The sequence below is a fragment of the Desarmillaria tabescens genome (assembly GCF_030435595.1).
Source record: "Desarmillaria tabescens strain CCBAS 213 chromosome Unknown EV420scaffold_21, whole genome shotgun sequence".
NCBI lineage: Eukaryota > Fungi > Basidiomycota > Agaricomycetes > Agaricales > Physalacriaceae > Desarmillaria > Desarmillaria tabescens.
In genome coordinates, this window is record NW_026848320.1 from 574,298 (window position 1) to 589,181 (window position 14,884).

A 14,884-nucleotide genomic window follows, 5' to 3' on the forward strand; every position below is an offset into this window, starting at 1 on the left:
TCATCCCTTGATCTCTATCACCCATCATCCCCTCCTATCAGCTCATTTCCCCATCTGTCCTTTACTGCTTCCGTTATGACCCAACAGCAACTCAATCTCTCTCCCAAAGCGCTCGTGGCCCTGTTACAGGCCCTCAATGCCCTGAACCTGACAACGGGTACGTTGCCTCTCTTTCCCAACCATCACTGCTAATGATTTCTCAGGTTCTGATACTGCTGCGATGTCCACGACGCCCTCCTCCAACAGAGCCAGCACCAGCACCACCGTCCCAGCCAGTGACGATGGTACTGCGTCTGCTCCCTCCTCTGAGGTAGCGGCCTCTGCTCCTGCCACGTCTCCTGCTCCTGCCCCTCCCACACCAGCACCGTCCGGTTGTAGCGTGACTGCTGCGACTGTCAATGGTATGTTCCCCAATCCCCATCTTTAGATTCCTGTATTAATTCCAAAATTTCGTAGCTCGTCCTGTTGGATCTGGAGCCCCCTTCATCTTGCATTCGCCTTTCACCAGGCTACCTCTCCCTGCCACGATGCAGCCTGCGACTGCGACTGCGGTTGCGGTCGTGGCAGAGTCTTCTGTCGCTGAGTCCAGCGTTCGCCCTCCACCTGCCCAAGTCCACAGTGGTTTCCATTGTTCAAATTGCAGGGCATTCAACCCCGCAGTCAGTCAAACCGGCAAAGCCTACTATGTGGTGACCGCTGGCCATGAGGTCGGCATTTTTACGAGCTGGTCAGTTTTTTTCCTACCACGTATGTATGTTTTACCCTCATGCTCATATTTTTTTCAGGGAAAAGGTCCAGCCCCTTGTCTCTGGTGTCGCTCATGCATGCCATAAGAAGTACCGGTCCCAGGCTGATGCAGAGGAGGCCTTTGCTAATGCCCTCACCGAAGGCAAGGTCCGAGTCCTTTGAGGTGCTGACGCCCTCCCCTAATCTCTTGGTGTTTCTTTTATCTCATGTTATCTACGTCATGTTATATCGCAGTTGCTCTGTTGTGTCGCTCTCCCCACTGTCCTTAAAAATAGCTATTTGCAGACTCACTATGTACTTACAAAAAGCCAAAAAAAATTAATGTAGTTACTTTTAGTTAGAGAGTTACTGCAATATACTGTTATACCATCCCTATCATGTGATGCATGTTGGAGTACGCTGTTCAGCTCAGATAAGCGGGACTCCAGGATTAGCAGGGAACCCTCGCAAACGCACGAGGGGCTCGATTACAAGGTATCCTACTTTATATACTAATGCTAAATTTAGAAAATATACTATGGAAAGGAGGGGTGGCCATCGGAAGCGCGGCGCATTTGGTATTTCAACAATGCACAGTCTTTTTGTCCAGTGAACAATAAAGTTGAGTTTTGGGTTTGCCTGTGAAACTGTACAGTTGCTTAAGTAATGCTGTGGAATTGAAGGTTGGTGCGAGATTAAGGTTTGCCCTTGAGTAATACCGAGAAACTGTACAGTTGGTAAACACCTCATCACCATGCCTCATTGGTAAAGAGAGCCAGTCCTAAACAATGGGAAAATCCGATGTCGACGAGTATATGCTGTAACTATCCCTTTCCGCTATCGTTTCCTCACTTAACTTTTTGTTTCAGTAAAACCGCTAAAGCGTTGGTCCTTTTACGGCAGCCTCAGCTCAAGATTCAAGCTGATCGGTATGCTCGGCACCCATATTTGAAGTAATACTCGCTGACATTGCCCATCAGAGACCTCCCCAAACTCGCATGGTGCTTGCCCCCCAGTCTTCAGGAGTATGCTCGCAAAATCAAGTTTCATTTGGCAGTCAGCCCACACCCACACCCATACACCAACATGGATGCAGAGACTGTTGAGAGGATTTGGGCCAACAGTCATATTCCCAAGTGTATCACATACAAAGCGCGTCTGTAGTATAAGTCTCATAGCCATAATGCGTACTTGATTTCTGCCCTTGAACAACCCTGAGTCCAATACGAAACACCGGCAGGCAATTCGGCAGACTGGCCCAATTAGCCGGACATACTTGCGCAACGTTCGAGACAGCGACAAGGCGTCATGAAGTTATCCCTGACTCTAAAAATTCAATGGAGACCTTTGAAGTGTCTGCATGAGTCTACCATTCAATACTGAGCACTTCCTGGCATCTACAGCTCATGGAAAAGCCTAAATGAATTTTTATCAGTTTAATATCATCAGGTAAGGGCACTACATTCTTACCCTGTAACGCTAGCATCAATGTAGCCATCATCGACTCGGCTCATCTGCGCTCTACCATATTCAATACTTCCTGGAAAACCGGCTTCTCCTGAATACGTTAACTTTGTTCTTCTCATTCCCACTCCTTTTGCATCTTACCAAACGACTTTCACCACTGTAATGATTTTTCATCAGTATATTGCCTCCATTTCAGAAATACGCCTCCTTCCTTACTTGGGTAGTCAGGCCACCTTCATGCCACTGTCACTTTCTTACACCCTCACTCGATGAACATCGCAGATGAGCCTGTGGGTGATATTTCACCTCCTAAAGTCATCGAGAGCGAATCCACTGGTGAGTGCAATGCTCTCTCCCACAACCTGCCCTCACTTCAAGCATGCCTGTCATAGCTTTAGACATTGCCACCTCATAAGGCCAGTTGTGTATACAATTTCCTCTAGGCTCAGGAATTAGATTGTACACAATTCTGTGAGGCCTGCAGGCCTGATAAGTATACACATGTATGAAAGCCTGGATCCAATCAAAATCCGCATTTTCTCAAATATTAGGCATATTTCCCATCAGGATGGGCTAGATTTTTCTGTGGGACCTTTCATAAAAATCTATAATTAGCCTGTGAAGTCAGCCCATCAATATCTGGCCGAAAACGGCTGGATGCGACCAAATGAAAATGGATGTAGTGGCAGTGCCGAATTTTTGATGGCATCATAGGGGCTATTTTCCGGTCAGAATAGGATTTAGGCTGGTTTCTGGGTGCTCGGCAGGTCAGGTCATGGTCCTGTAATATTCACAAACCTAAATAACATAAAATAGAACCTACTGATGAGGTATAGGGGCTCTGGAGAGTATGTAATATAGGTATTTTCGCAAAAAATGGCTGCAATATTTGCTTTTTTGGGGGTTTTTAGGGTGATACATGCATTGGATCGACCGGGGGACTTCACCAATGAATTTCCTGACCTTGAAAACCCCCAAACGATCCCTCTATAGCACTTGTGGCACATTTTATTACCAGGATTAGACGAGCATATTGGATTTTTAGGGTGCAGCATGCTTTGGATTGCTTTGAAAACTATACCAGTCGATTGGTACACTATAAAAACCTTAGAATACATTGTCTTCTATAATATTTGACCTGTATAATACTGTAAAAAAGTGGGGATTGGGGTGCACATATGGTTTATTTTGTTTTCTGTGCTTCGGATGAGTCTGGGACCATCACCAATAGATTCCTTGACATTTAAAACCCTAAAACGACTATAGGAACCTTTTATTGGGTTCCATAAACAATGGTAATAACAATATTACAGTTTAGGAGGAGCACATATGGAAAATCACTTTTCTGTACCTCGGAATACTTCGGAACTTCTACCAGTGTATTTCTTGACCTCGAAAACCCTCGGATAACACCAGGATTTAAAGAAAACCTACAAAAATACATGTTAAAAAAGAGTAATAGGGGATGGAGGAGATATACCTTGTATTACGCATTTCTAGTGGTTGGAGAAGGTATTCCTGTTATATGAGAGACGATATGTATTGTATAATCATTTGTACAAATTCCCACATTCATCCGAAATGTATTGGAAGAGATATAAGTAAATCATTCTGCAAATGATGAGGAGCACATCCCCAATTTCAATATTCTGATCATTCTATGGCTTGGGGAATGTCAGAATCGGATTCCCTGACCCAAAAAATGGTAGGATCACCAATCATCCATGGGATGTGAAGTGTCAACACTCCGAAGTACAATATGGACTTTCCTTGACAATTGCTGCAGTCTGATTTGTTCTTACCACCAGATGTTTTCTTGATAAAATGACCATAGATGATTGGTGATCCTACCATTTTTTGGGTCAGGGAATCCGATTCTGACATTCCCCAAGCCATAGAATGATCAGAATATTGAAATTGGGGATGTGCTCCTCATCATTTGCAGAATGATTTACTTATATCTCTTCCAATACATTTCGGATGAATGTGGGAATTTGTACAAATGATTATACAATACATATCGTCTCTCATATAACAGGAATACCTTCTCCAACCACTAGAAATGCGTAATACAAGGTATATCTCCTCCATCCCCTATTACTCTTTTTTAACATGTATTTTTGTAGGTTTTCTTTAAATCCTGGTGTTATCCGAGGGTTTTCGAGGTCAAGAAATACACTGGTAGAAGTTCCGAAGTATTCCGAGGTACAGAAAAGTGATTTTCCATATGTGCTCCTCCTAAACTGTAATATTGTTATTACCATTGTTTATGGAACCCAATAAAAGGTTCCTATAGTCGTTTTAGGGTTTTAAATGTCAAGGAATCTATTGGTGATGGTCCCAGACTCATCCGAAGCACAGAAAACAAAATAAACCATATGTGCACCCCAATCCCCACTTTTTTACAGTATTATACAGGTCAAATATTATAGAAGACAATGTATTCTAAGGTTTTTATAGTGTACCAATCGACTGGTATAGTTTTCAAAGCAATCCAAAGCATGCTGCACCCTAAAAATCCAATATGCTCGTCTAATCCTGGTAATAAAATGTGCCACAAGTGCTATAGAGGGATCGTTTGGGGGTTTTCAAGGTCAGGAAATTCATTGGTGAAGTCCCCCGGTCGATCCAATGCATGTATCACCCTAAAAACCCCCAAAAAAGCAAATATTGCAGCCATTTTTTGCGAAAATACCTATATTACATACTCTCCAGAGCCCCTATACCTCATCAGTAGGTTCTATTTTATGTTATTTAGGTTTGTGAATATTACAGGACCATGACCTGACCTGCCGAGCACCCAGAAACCAGCCTAAATCCTATTCTGACCGGAAAATAGCCCCTATGATGCCATCAAAAATTCGGCACTGCCACTACATCCATTTTCATTTGGTCGCATCCAGCCGTTTTCGGCCAGATATTGATGGGCTGACTTCACAGGCTAATTATAGATTTTTATGAAAGGTCCCACAGAAAAATCTAGCCCATCCTGATGGGAAATATGCCTAATATTTGAGAAAATGCGGATTTAGGCCATTACATATCAGAAGTCATGTAAGTATACAACTCAGGCCTCACAGGATTGTATACAATTTAATTCCTGTGCTTACAGGGCAATTGTACACAATATTGGCTATATGGCCTCACATTGCTCCAGTTCGTCGACAGCAAGGACACCCATGCAAGTACAGCAATGGCGAAGAGAGAGCCTATGTGCATGCTCTCTCTCAGCAGGCTTATTATGAGAGGTGCGCCTTCTATGTTTCATCGATCAGCACCTTCGAATAACTGAGCTTGCTTTTTTTTTCGACCAGAAATCGTGACACCCTCTGTCAGAAAGGACGCAAGCGGTATGCTGAACGCAATGGAAATGCAGAACGTTCCTCTCACCATGTTGTACACACTCAACCTCAGCATGCACGCGCACATGCTGGTCCCACAGTTTCTTTTTTCGTCCTTGCCATTGCTGTTACACATTTGCTGTCTTATTTAACATTTCTCACAGGGATACACACAAAAGATCAGCGACTATGGAAGAGTGGACAGGCGCTCTACAGCGGGTACGTGCCAAACTGGCCACAAGACTGGAAAACAGTTCCCCCTCAGCCCTTGTGGCCTGTGCTTTCGCCAAGGCTACCGACCCTCAAAATGGCGACCCTATGGCTATGCTCAGCGACATGTTGAAGCCATTTAATAAACTTTACAGTCGCTGTGACGTAATAGCCACCCATGTTTACCGGCAGGCAGGGTGTACAGACTTGTGGAAGGAGGCTACGCAGGTGCTTGCAGAGATACAGAAAGTTGTCGATTTGTTGCAAGACCTGCTCTGCTCAGCGTTGTCTGGAGCTGACGAACTTTGTAGTGCATTTCGCGAGGGTACTCTTGCATACTTACATCAGTAACATGGCCTTATGTATGAAATCCGTGGAATTGTGTACCACCACGGCCTTCTTGGTGAACTCGTGGCCTTACGAATACCCAAATTGGAATCCATGCCACGCCTGTCCACCTTCTGAATCCCTCTGTTGAGCTATACCTCCATAGGATGTCTGATGATGGTCGCAACCCTTGGGGTTTATCTGCACGTCCAGTACATATTGCAATCCCTACCATGCCTAGAGCGTACTGACCTATGTTTCAAGACATGATCGCCCATGCACTTGTTTGATGAGCGAATGCAGCAAACGTTGGCACAACACCAGGACACATACGAGCGTGCCATCCTGAATGAAAACACGGAAAGGTTTTGGACGTGGTTCATAGCCATGTGGGTGAGGTTATATCCCGAGTCATTTACTCATCCCTGGCAGAAGGAGTATAACCACAGCTATTACAACTGCTATAAGGTACGTGGCTACTGTTTCCTTACATATTAAAAACTCAATGGATGTTCGTTCAGCGAATTGAAAACTGGATGGACGCCTTTGGAGGTCAACAAGCCAAGGACGACCTTGCCGCTTCCTACCGTGACTCTTCCAGTAGTAACGAATCATCGTCTGACTGTGAAGACAGCTCCGAATCCAGCTCTGCCAGCAGCGACTCCCTATGTGTTATTGCCTCGGATATCAATGCCGCAGAGGTGGACTACGATGATAGACACCTCGTAAGGAGGAAACAAGTAGCGAGGCAGCTACAGCTACGAGCCAAAACCAGGGTTTTCGCCTGGTGCTTAGCGATGCAGGCTAATGGACTCAACAATGTGTCGGAATGGGAGAGAGTTGATGTGGACACGTGGGTGGAGGCGACGGGTTATAGGGAGCTGCAAGATGATGTTTAGGATACTACTGAGATGTTCCGGGGGTTGCAGTTTTATTTTGTAGTCTTCTATGCTCTACATGACAAATATGTTTTTTAGCTTTATTTTCCTCAGTGATGTTTGGTTCTGCTTGGCTTCAGCAGGAATAATGTGTGTTATTTCTGGGTCTCCCGAAAGTCTCAATGGTGAAGATCAAGAGACTGAAAGTCCATGCGGATGCTTACTATGACAAAGATGAGTTGGATGAGTTGGACAATCCCTCCGCACCCTCACATGTTACCCACCGGCATACTGATTTCAATGTCTACACGACTGCCACTGGGTCCCACCCCCATACGACCACCACTTACCATAACGCTCCAGCCAGTCCACAGAAACCTCATGCCCCATCTCGACATGATCCTGTGCTTGACGAATGGGCAGGCGCCGATTTGTCATGGCTGGATGGACCTGCACTTGAAGAGGAAAACTCTGATCACTCTGACATGGAGGAGGATGGCAGCATGGATCCACGAGGCAGCACCGAGGACGCAACAATTCAACAGGTTGGTAAGTCTAAGCAGGGGATCAGGGCACACTCACATTTCTGTACAGGATGACCCATACCTATGAGACTGGCTGCCATTGATATGGGACTTCATGGAGGAAATGTTTCGACATGAGACTCCGGGGGACATATTGAAGGTCTGTTTGCGCTGCGATAAATCTGTGGATGACGCCACTCTCTATCACTGTGGCTCATGCAATGAGGGATGTCTATACTGTGCCGAGTGTACAGTGAACCTGCATATAAGCAATCCCTTACATCGTATCCAAGTAAAACTAACCATCTGTATCTGTCTTCGAAAAATCCAACTCACGACTGGTTTACAGGAATGGACTGGTACTTATTTTAAACAAACTACTCTCGCCACCCTAGGCTTAGTATATCCCCTTGGGCATGATGGTAATCGGCACTGTCCAACTCCACACCCTGGACGACTCCATATCATCGATCTGGATGGTATACAGACAATCCATGTCGACTATTGTAGCTGCACGCAATCCGTTGCATGCTGGCGGCAACTTCTATGGTCCCGGCTATTCCCTTCCACAGTCGTTGAACCCCAGATGGCCACAACCTTCCGAACGCTCGAGGTATTTCACCTGCTATCTTTCATGTCCAAGGTGTCTGGGTATGAATTCTACCACACTTTGGTCCGCCTCACCGATAATACTGGTACACAGTTACCTCCCGTAAGTCACCGTCGCCATCCATCACTTTATGCCTGCTCATTGAAAGACTTCAGGACCGCTTCCAGGCTTTTATGTGCATGGTTCAAGAATGGCGTCATATCAAGCTCCTCAAACGCAAGCTTGATAGGTCCCCACGAGATATGAAAGGGTGCAAACTGGGAGAACTTCCTATTCCACCGGGCACATTGGCTGTAAAATGTCCTGCTTGTCCCTGGCCCGGAATAAATCTCGACGAAGGCTGGGAAAATGATACAGAGGATCCGTTAGTGTCTTGGTTGCATTCTATAAAATCCCTTACTCACATGCTGGTTAGGTGGAAGTACACACTATACGTCGCTATTGATGCCAACTTTCGACTGGTCCGACTGGTCATCTCCAATTCCAATCGGGATCCTAGCCTACTCAATGGTGCCGGATTCATAGTCCGACAGGAAGATTTCCGCAACCATGTTGCTGAGTATGGCAAGCGCATACCCTACGATCCGAGTGATTGCTGTGACCATCAAGCCGTGAAACTCGCTACGACCAAACGAGGAGCTGCATTGGCAACAAGTGGCGTTGCCACTGTCAATTGTGCATGGCATGACTGCAAAGGTCCTAGCGCAGTCACAATTCTAGATCACGGAGAAGAGTAAGCCTCGTTTCTGAAATAATGTCATATACTCATAGCCATTTCATAGGCAAGTTCGTATCGACTACATCTTTTGTTCACGTGTACAACACCCAACGCCTCGGTGAATCGTCGTCTCATATGACATCAATTGCCAATGGTCCAAGAAGTTGTGGGAACGTATTGCTATCTATCCTCCCTCGATGACGCCGAAACAATCCCCAAGTGACTTCGTGTATCTGATCCCGAAATTTCATTTGCTGGCACATATACTTAGTTGCCACACCAAGTTTTCATTTTACAAAACACCATACGTGGGGGAGACTGACGGTGAGGCTCCAGAGCGAGGCTGGAGTCGTCTAAACCCACTCGCAGCCAGCTTGAAGGTCATGGGTCCGGGTGGGTACCTGGACACCTTGGATGATCATATCGGTGATTACAACTACCGCAAGACAGCTTCGATGAGTCAGTCCGTCTTGATGTTCGCACTAGCTTCGCCCTGATGCATTCTCCCAGGCACCATCCTTCTGACAGGTATCCAAGAAGCCATTCCTGCCTGGGTGCTCCACAGTGCCGTGTATGCTGAGTTCACAGCGACACTGCCAACACAGGATGTGGAGAAATGGATGATAGCCATAGAAGCATGGGAAAAGGATCCAGTTGGCTCAATAAATCCATTTGAGACCACTGTAGCTCGTAAGTACATTAAACATAATAGTGTCTGGGAGATATTACTGATGCCGTCTTTAGAATTAACGACCAATAAGGTTCGGCTCACCCTTGCCAAAGAAGAAGCGGCTGAAATGGCAAAGATCGTTGCACGGGAGGCAAAAAGCAAGGAAACCAGAGGTGCACCAGCGAAGAGTGGTAATACGAGAGCGGAAAACACACACCACGGTGACGATACGACAAACATGCATGAAGACGAATCCGCGATGGCCGAAGATGCAACAGATAAAGATGACGAGATCTTCAGGGTACGACACGAGATTGGGCCTAGTACGATGATTCTGCAGGGTGTTGAATTAGAGTCTGATCAGTGAGTGTTTTCACGGTTCACCAGATTGATTTTCTTATGGTGGAATTAATTATAGATTGCGTTTGAAGCATGCATATGCAGGGCTTGGTCCGCACTCAATGGACCAGGAACGTGCGAAGGTGACAGAAGGCTTAAACCGGGTCCGCCGCCGTCTCGAGGCCTGGTTTGAGGTTCAGCAGGTATATATGCCCGCTGTAGTCGTTCTGCGAGCTGAGTGGACCAAAAACCAACTGGCCACTAAAGCAGCAGCAGCAGAAGAACGGGCAGCCACGGGTGGAGGACGAAAACCGCGGAAGAAGCATCGACCAGTTCCGTCCCGCTGGAGGAAGCTCTTGAGGCCGTCGACCTTCCCCTGTTTCTTCCGAGAGCTACAGTCGGCCGTATTCCCTGCAATGGCAAACTTTTGGACTATGAGTTCCGACTGCGTGAGGCGGAAGCATATGAATGCCTAGCAACACTGCGCCGCCTACTTATATACCGATCGCATATCTATAAATTCAAGGACAGGAACATTACCGGTCAGGCAATGAACACACGAGCGATAGCGACGATCAAGAGTGTGGTGGCAAACATTGATGCTGCTGCGGCAAGATATCGTACACTCTGGGCGGATCTGGGAACCCTCGCATCTGCAATTAACGGGGGAAAAGCTGGGTGGGATCGACAACTACGCATACTCGAACCAGGGGATGTTCGTGCTCTGGAGGACATCGCACCCGGACAAACGGAAGGACGTCGTGCAATGACATGGATCTGGAGGGTGCATCGACATGAAACCGATGCAGAAGAAACAGCGGAAGGTACGTAATCAATGTCTGTTTCAGTTATTACTCTAAGAAGCACTGCAGCTCTCCGAATAGAATGGTGCAAGACAAGAGCTCGAGCACATCGCTGGCGGGAGGAAGTGGTGTTGGTGTTGGAGGAGATGAAGCACGTCAAAGCGTTTTTTGCATGGGAGGCTAGAACTTGGTTGGAGCGGGACACGAGAGAGGATATTTCTGAGGGAGAATGTGCGTACGCTCTGCGTCAGGCTGACATGCGAGTTCGAATGCGGGAACATTGTATAGAACGGTGGAAGAATGTGCCTACGTGGCTTGAGACCGGTATTGTGCCGAAGTCAAATCGTGGGCGTCGTACGCGTCCGAGGCCCAAAGAGACTAATGACAATGTTTTATAGTATTTTTGGTAGCAGATATTTTATTTGTTGGGCAATAAATTGCTATATCGCAGACATACAGATGGGAAAGAAAATGGAAAAGACATGATTGAAACATAAGAGTGGAAAAACATGAGTATGGAAGAATAAAACATAAGAGCGGAAGAAATCATGGCGGAAGACAACATGCAGGGGAAAACACGAAAGAAAATGACAGGAGACGTCACAGATAGAAGGGGGGATCATACCATGACACATCAACGTTCAACGTTCAAATCATAGAAAGAAGCCTAGGTCACCAAGCCGATATCAAGGAACACCTTCCGACACATGAATAGGATAGTCCGATCCAAGTTGGAAGGAGCGCGCCAGGGTCTCTCTTGGTCGCTGTCGCCCACAGCGACGGGAGCCATTACTCAGTCGCCCACAGTGATGGGCGTCTGTACTCAGGGAGGTGGCATATCGACCCCCTGCCAAATTGGCATTGTAACTGCAGGCTTTTAATCAATTAGAGCTCACTATGATTGTAAGGTAATATTAGATTAGGAGCTGACAGTGACTGCAGCTAATAATTAATTAGTGGACCATTTACAGGTGTCTGCTTTTCTTAATACAAAGCATGTTAGGCAAGAATGCTGCCTCTGGAGTTCGCCGTACAAGATACGAGAATATATGGGTATATCTTTTATCAGAAAGTTTACTCAACGCCTTTTAACTTTGAATACCAGCTTCTGCGTACAAATTGGGCGCGACGTATCTTCCCTCGTGGTATGTTGACTGTCGTTCCATCGACCCTTTCTGAACGACTGCCTCCTACTTTCCCCGCTGATGCGCGCGACTGTCAGGTGTTCCATCAAGCATTTAGTGTTGTCATGGATAAGCTCCCCGAGGAATTCTGTTGCAGCCAATGGTGACCGTGAGTTTCGTACCACCCACCGTTTTCTCTATATCCTGACTCCCGTCACAGGCGCAAGTTGTTCGATGTCATCAATACCAGCTTTACCGCAACAAGGGCTGATTGTATTCTCACTCTACCGAGTTCATTGCTTATCTTTACGTGTGTCGATAGAAAAGTCCCTTCTATGGAGAACCAGGAGCAAGGAGAAATGCGGCTGTTCTTTGTTGTTTTGTCGATCCGACCCATAACTCACTTGGAATCATTAAGTCTCGCTACTTGAGATCGTTTTCTTGTCGTCTCAGATGGTTCTGCAGCCCGCTATGGTGACAGATCCGGTGCGATGTCTCGATAGATGGCAGAGACTATTTACGTACAACCTTCAAGTTTTGCAACGGTTTATTACCTCACCTGTTTCTCGTACGTTGACTCTTCCTTGCATTATCCCTTTTCAAAGAGTTTACTGACCCTAATCCTAGGCCACGCTGCTCTACGGCATTCCGTTACTGCGGGAGTAGGGATGCTATATATGGATGGAAGCTTTTGCTTGTGAGCGATTCGTCCTTCAAGATTGCTTCGTCTCTCGCCCGTCTCTTCTAAGGCACGATATGACTCCGGTAGCCAAGGATAAGACCCAAGTGCAAGGTTGGTGTTTCCGGTACTTGCAAGAATATCGTTGTATTCCCAGAAGTCTAATGCTTGATATAGAATACTGCCGACGGCTAATGATGCTATCGCTCACTCTGTAAAGGACCTCGATTTTTGTCGCTAGGCTGCAACTTTTTTTTGATTGGTGACATATTCCCAGCGAGTACACCTAACGCAAGAGGCGTCATCTAGCGAAATGCACTCAAAAGTGCAGGACTTTTACCTCGACGGAACGCATAGTGTACCGAGTGCTAAGTAACTGGCAATATCGCGTCGTCATGTGTTCCACCTCTTCTCGCCTATGCAGTCCAAGTTTGAGATTCAACTGCAGAGGCAACTCTCCGATACATTTCAGCCCTCTACTCATTTGGCTTCCCCGACGTCCTCACCATCAATCACAAGACATCTCTTCATTTCCTGACTACCTCTCTTGTTCATCTATTCCTCCCTTCCTCCTTTCATGCTTGTTGGGCTTCGTCAAAGACCGGGTGATGCTCTCCTTAAAGAATGTCCATGAGAATGAGCACAAGGGATGATCGAGAAAAGAACGAGGCGAGGTGCACATGTTCTTATGCATTACGTTCCTTCGGCATATTGCTGCATTGCACTTTACCTGCCAACAAGCGTTCACACTCAAAGCAACACGGGTTCCACAGGTAGCGAGGCGCTGAGTAAAGGACTGGCTCAGCATTGTTTGCATGCTAATGTGTGTTACGATATCCTTGCCTTAAGTTCTCAGCTAATTCCCATCGGATAACATAAAGTTGAGTAAGAATCGCCGCAAAAGGTTCTTTTATCCCATAGTCTACTGAACTATGCGTAAACCCTCTCTAATAAGAAGACTTGCTCATCCGATCGTTGTAGGTATGGCATCCTGGCGAACGACTGGTCCATCAAAGGCCGGACCTCGATCTCGACTTTGTCCCACCACCGTTTGACTTGCGTCAAAGTCAGAGAAGAGGTGTTTTAGTGTACCTGTGAACGTCGAGCTTCCAAAGCTTGTCTTCTTCTCGTTTGTTCGCCATACTCAACACCGACACTTTTCTGAACTTCTTCTTCCTAACCCCATCTTCTTTCCCGACGACCCAGATAACACCTTCCATCGTAGAGCCATGTTTGGCAGTGCCTATAAGCGTATACTTGCCATCGGGTATCGGGTATGCATGGTTGGCAACAACGTCGAAGGTGTGCTTTCTCCCGAGGTGAGAAGTGATGTCCAGCTTTCCGCATCGAGGTATCTCTGGAGATGGTTCGTCTACCAATCCCCGCACTCTGCATGAGTCGATACGAAGACCGAGGTACTTGTCTCCTCCTTTCTTCGTCCGATTAATCTTTATATTATAAAGAACTTTATTGAGCGACGACTTGGGAAGCACTTCCGTCATTACCTGCTCCCATGACGGATGCCAGAACTTCTTTCCGTTCCCAGGTTCAGGGTACAGGAAGAATAAATCTGCACGAAACCAATCCTGCGCGATGCTAACGAGTTCTGTCCAGGCGTCCTCCTCGGACTGGTCGGCATCGTAGATTGGGATGTACTGGGAGTAGAACAGGTATACCAACCCTGCGACTTTATCCACAGGATTGGTTGATTTCCGTTTTTGCATTTGCGACAGGATGCGAAATATCGATTCTTCTCTCCGCATTTGCCGCAAAGATGCCAATTTTTTTTCGAACAGCTTCTGCATGTGCCCTGTCATGAACCCGTCATCGCTAAGCTTTCGTGCTCTCCACAGTCGTCTAAACTGATTGCGGAACTTGGACCACTTTCGCGCCTTCTTCGTCACGAACCTGGCGTGGTGATGGGACTCCCCTGCAATGAGCAGATTATCTCTAGTTTCCTGTAGTGTCCACCCCCGATTAAACCAACACCGATCATTCTCGAAGTCGCCAGGCTTGAAACTTAGCGGCAGACCTAGCCCACTGAAGTAGTATACCACCTTCTCGGCGTTGTGATACACCCACCCGATCGTTGGCAAATCGACTTTCCACTCCTCGCGACGCAGAAGCTCCCTACGTTCCCACTCCTCTTTGCTTGGGTTATCGCGTGGGTCGCTGCCCTCACCCTTCTGCCTCAAACACAAAACATCCAACCAGATATACTCAGCGCCGAAGTTCAGCATCTCGATCCTGATGAGATTGAGATCTGCATCTTTCGGCATTGGTACGGGCCATTGATATCCATTAATGGGTGACATCTCTCTCTTGAGATCTTTATCATCCACCCATGCATGCGAAATCGGCCATGGGCATTTTCGGGCAACCCACCATGGCACAACCCGATTAGCATGCAGATCCCAGACGCGCCGAGGAGGTACATCCCCGTCCAAGATATTTTTCTCGACAAGCAT

General features: G+C 46.7%; 5 protein-coding genes across 5 annotated transcripts; 4 read left to right on the plus strand and 1 right to left on the minus strand.

Moving 5' to 3' along the window:
• Positions 1-75: 75 nt before the first annotated feature.
• Positions 76-909, plus strand: EV420DRAFT_1480638 (uncharacterized protein; the record flags this gene model as incomplete). Its single annotated transcript, XM_060469688.1, has 4 exons — positions 76-157; positions 204-401; positions 457-727; positions 786-909. 4 exons carry the CDS (start codon positions 76-78, stop codon positions 907-909), a joined length of 675 nt encoding a protein of 224 aa, XP_060329884.1.
• Positions 910-6,347: 5,438 nt separating this feature from the next.
• EV420DRAFT_1643912 (uncharacterized protein) lies at positions 6,348-6,970 on the plus strand (the record flags this gene model as incomplete). The annotated part of the gene is made up of 2 exons (XM_060477569.1): positions 6,348-6,539; positions 6,593-6,970. 2 exons carry the CDS (start codon positions 6,348-6,350, stop codon positions 6,968-6,970), a joined length of 570 nt encoding a protein of 189 aa, XP_060329885.1.
• A 161-nt stretch (positions 6,971-7,131) lies between these two features.
• On the plus strand, positions 7,132-7,561 carry EV420DRAFT_1643913 (uncharacterized protein; the record flags this gene model as incomplete). The annotated part of the gene is made up of 2 exons (XM_060477570.1): positions 7,132-7,494; positions 7,544-7,561. 2 exons carry the CDS (start codon positions 7,132-7,134, stop codon positions 7,559-7,561), a joined length of 381 nt encoding a protein of 126 aa, XP_060329886.1.
• Positions 7,562-8,107: 546 nt separating this feature from the next.
• EV420DRAFT_1643914 (uncharacterized protein) lies at positions 8,108-11,011 on the plus strand (the record flags this gene model as incomplete). The annotated part of the gene is made up of 10 exons (XM_060477571.1): positions 8,108-8,185; positions 8,239-8,447; positions 8,499-8,816; positions 8,866-8,899; positions 8,963-9,260; positions 9,312-9,491; positions 9,546-9,834; positions 9,890-10,259; positions 10,337-10,634; positions 10,683-11,011. 10 exons carry the CDS (start codon positions 8,108-8,110, stop codon positions 11,009-11,011), a joined length of 2,403 nt encoding a protein of 800 aa, XP_060329887.1.
• Positions 11,012-13,483: 2,472 nt separating this feature from the next.
• EV420DRAFT_1309817 (uncharacterized protein) lies at positions 13,484-14,884 on the minus strand (the record flags this gene model as incomplete). Its single annotated transcript, XM_060468557.1, has 2 exons — positions 13,484-14,261; positions 14,343-14,884. 2 exons carry the CDS (start codon positions 14,882-14,884, stop codon positions 13,484-13,486), a joined length of 1,320 nt encoding a protein of 439 aa, XP_060329888.1.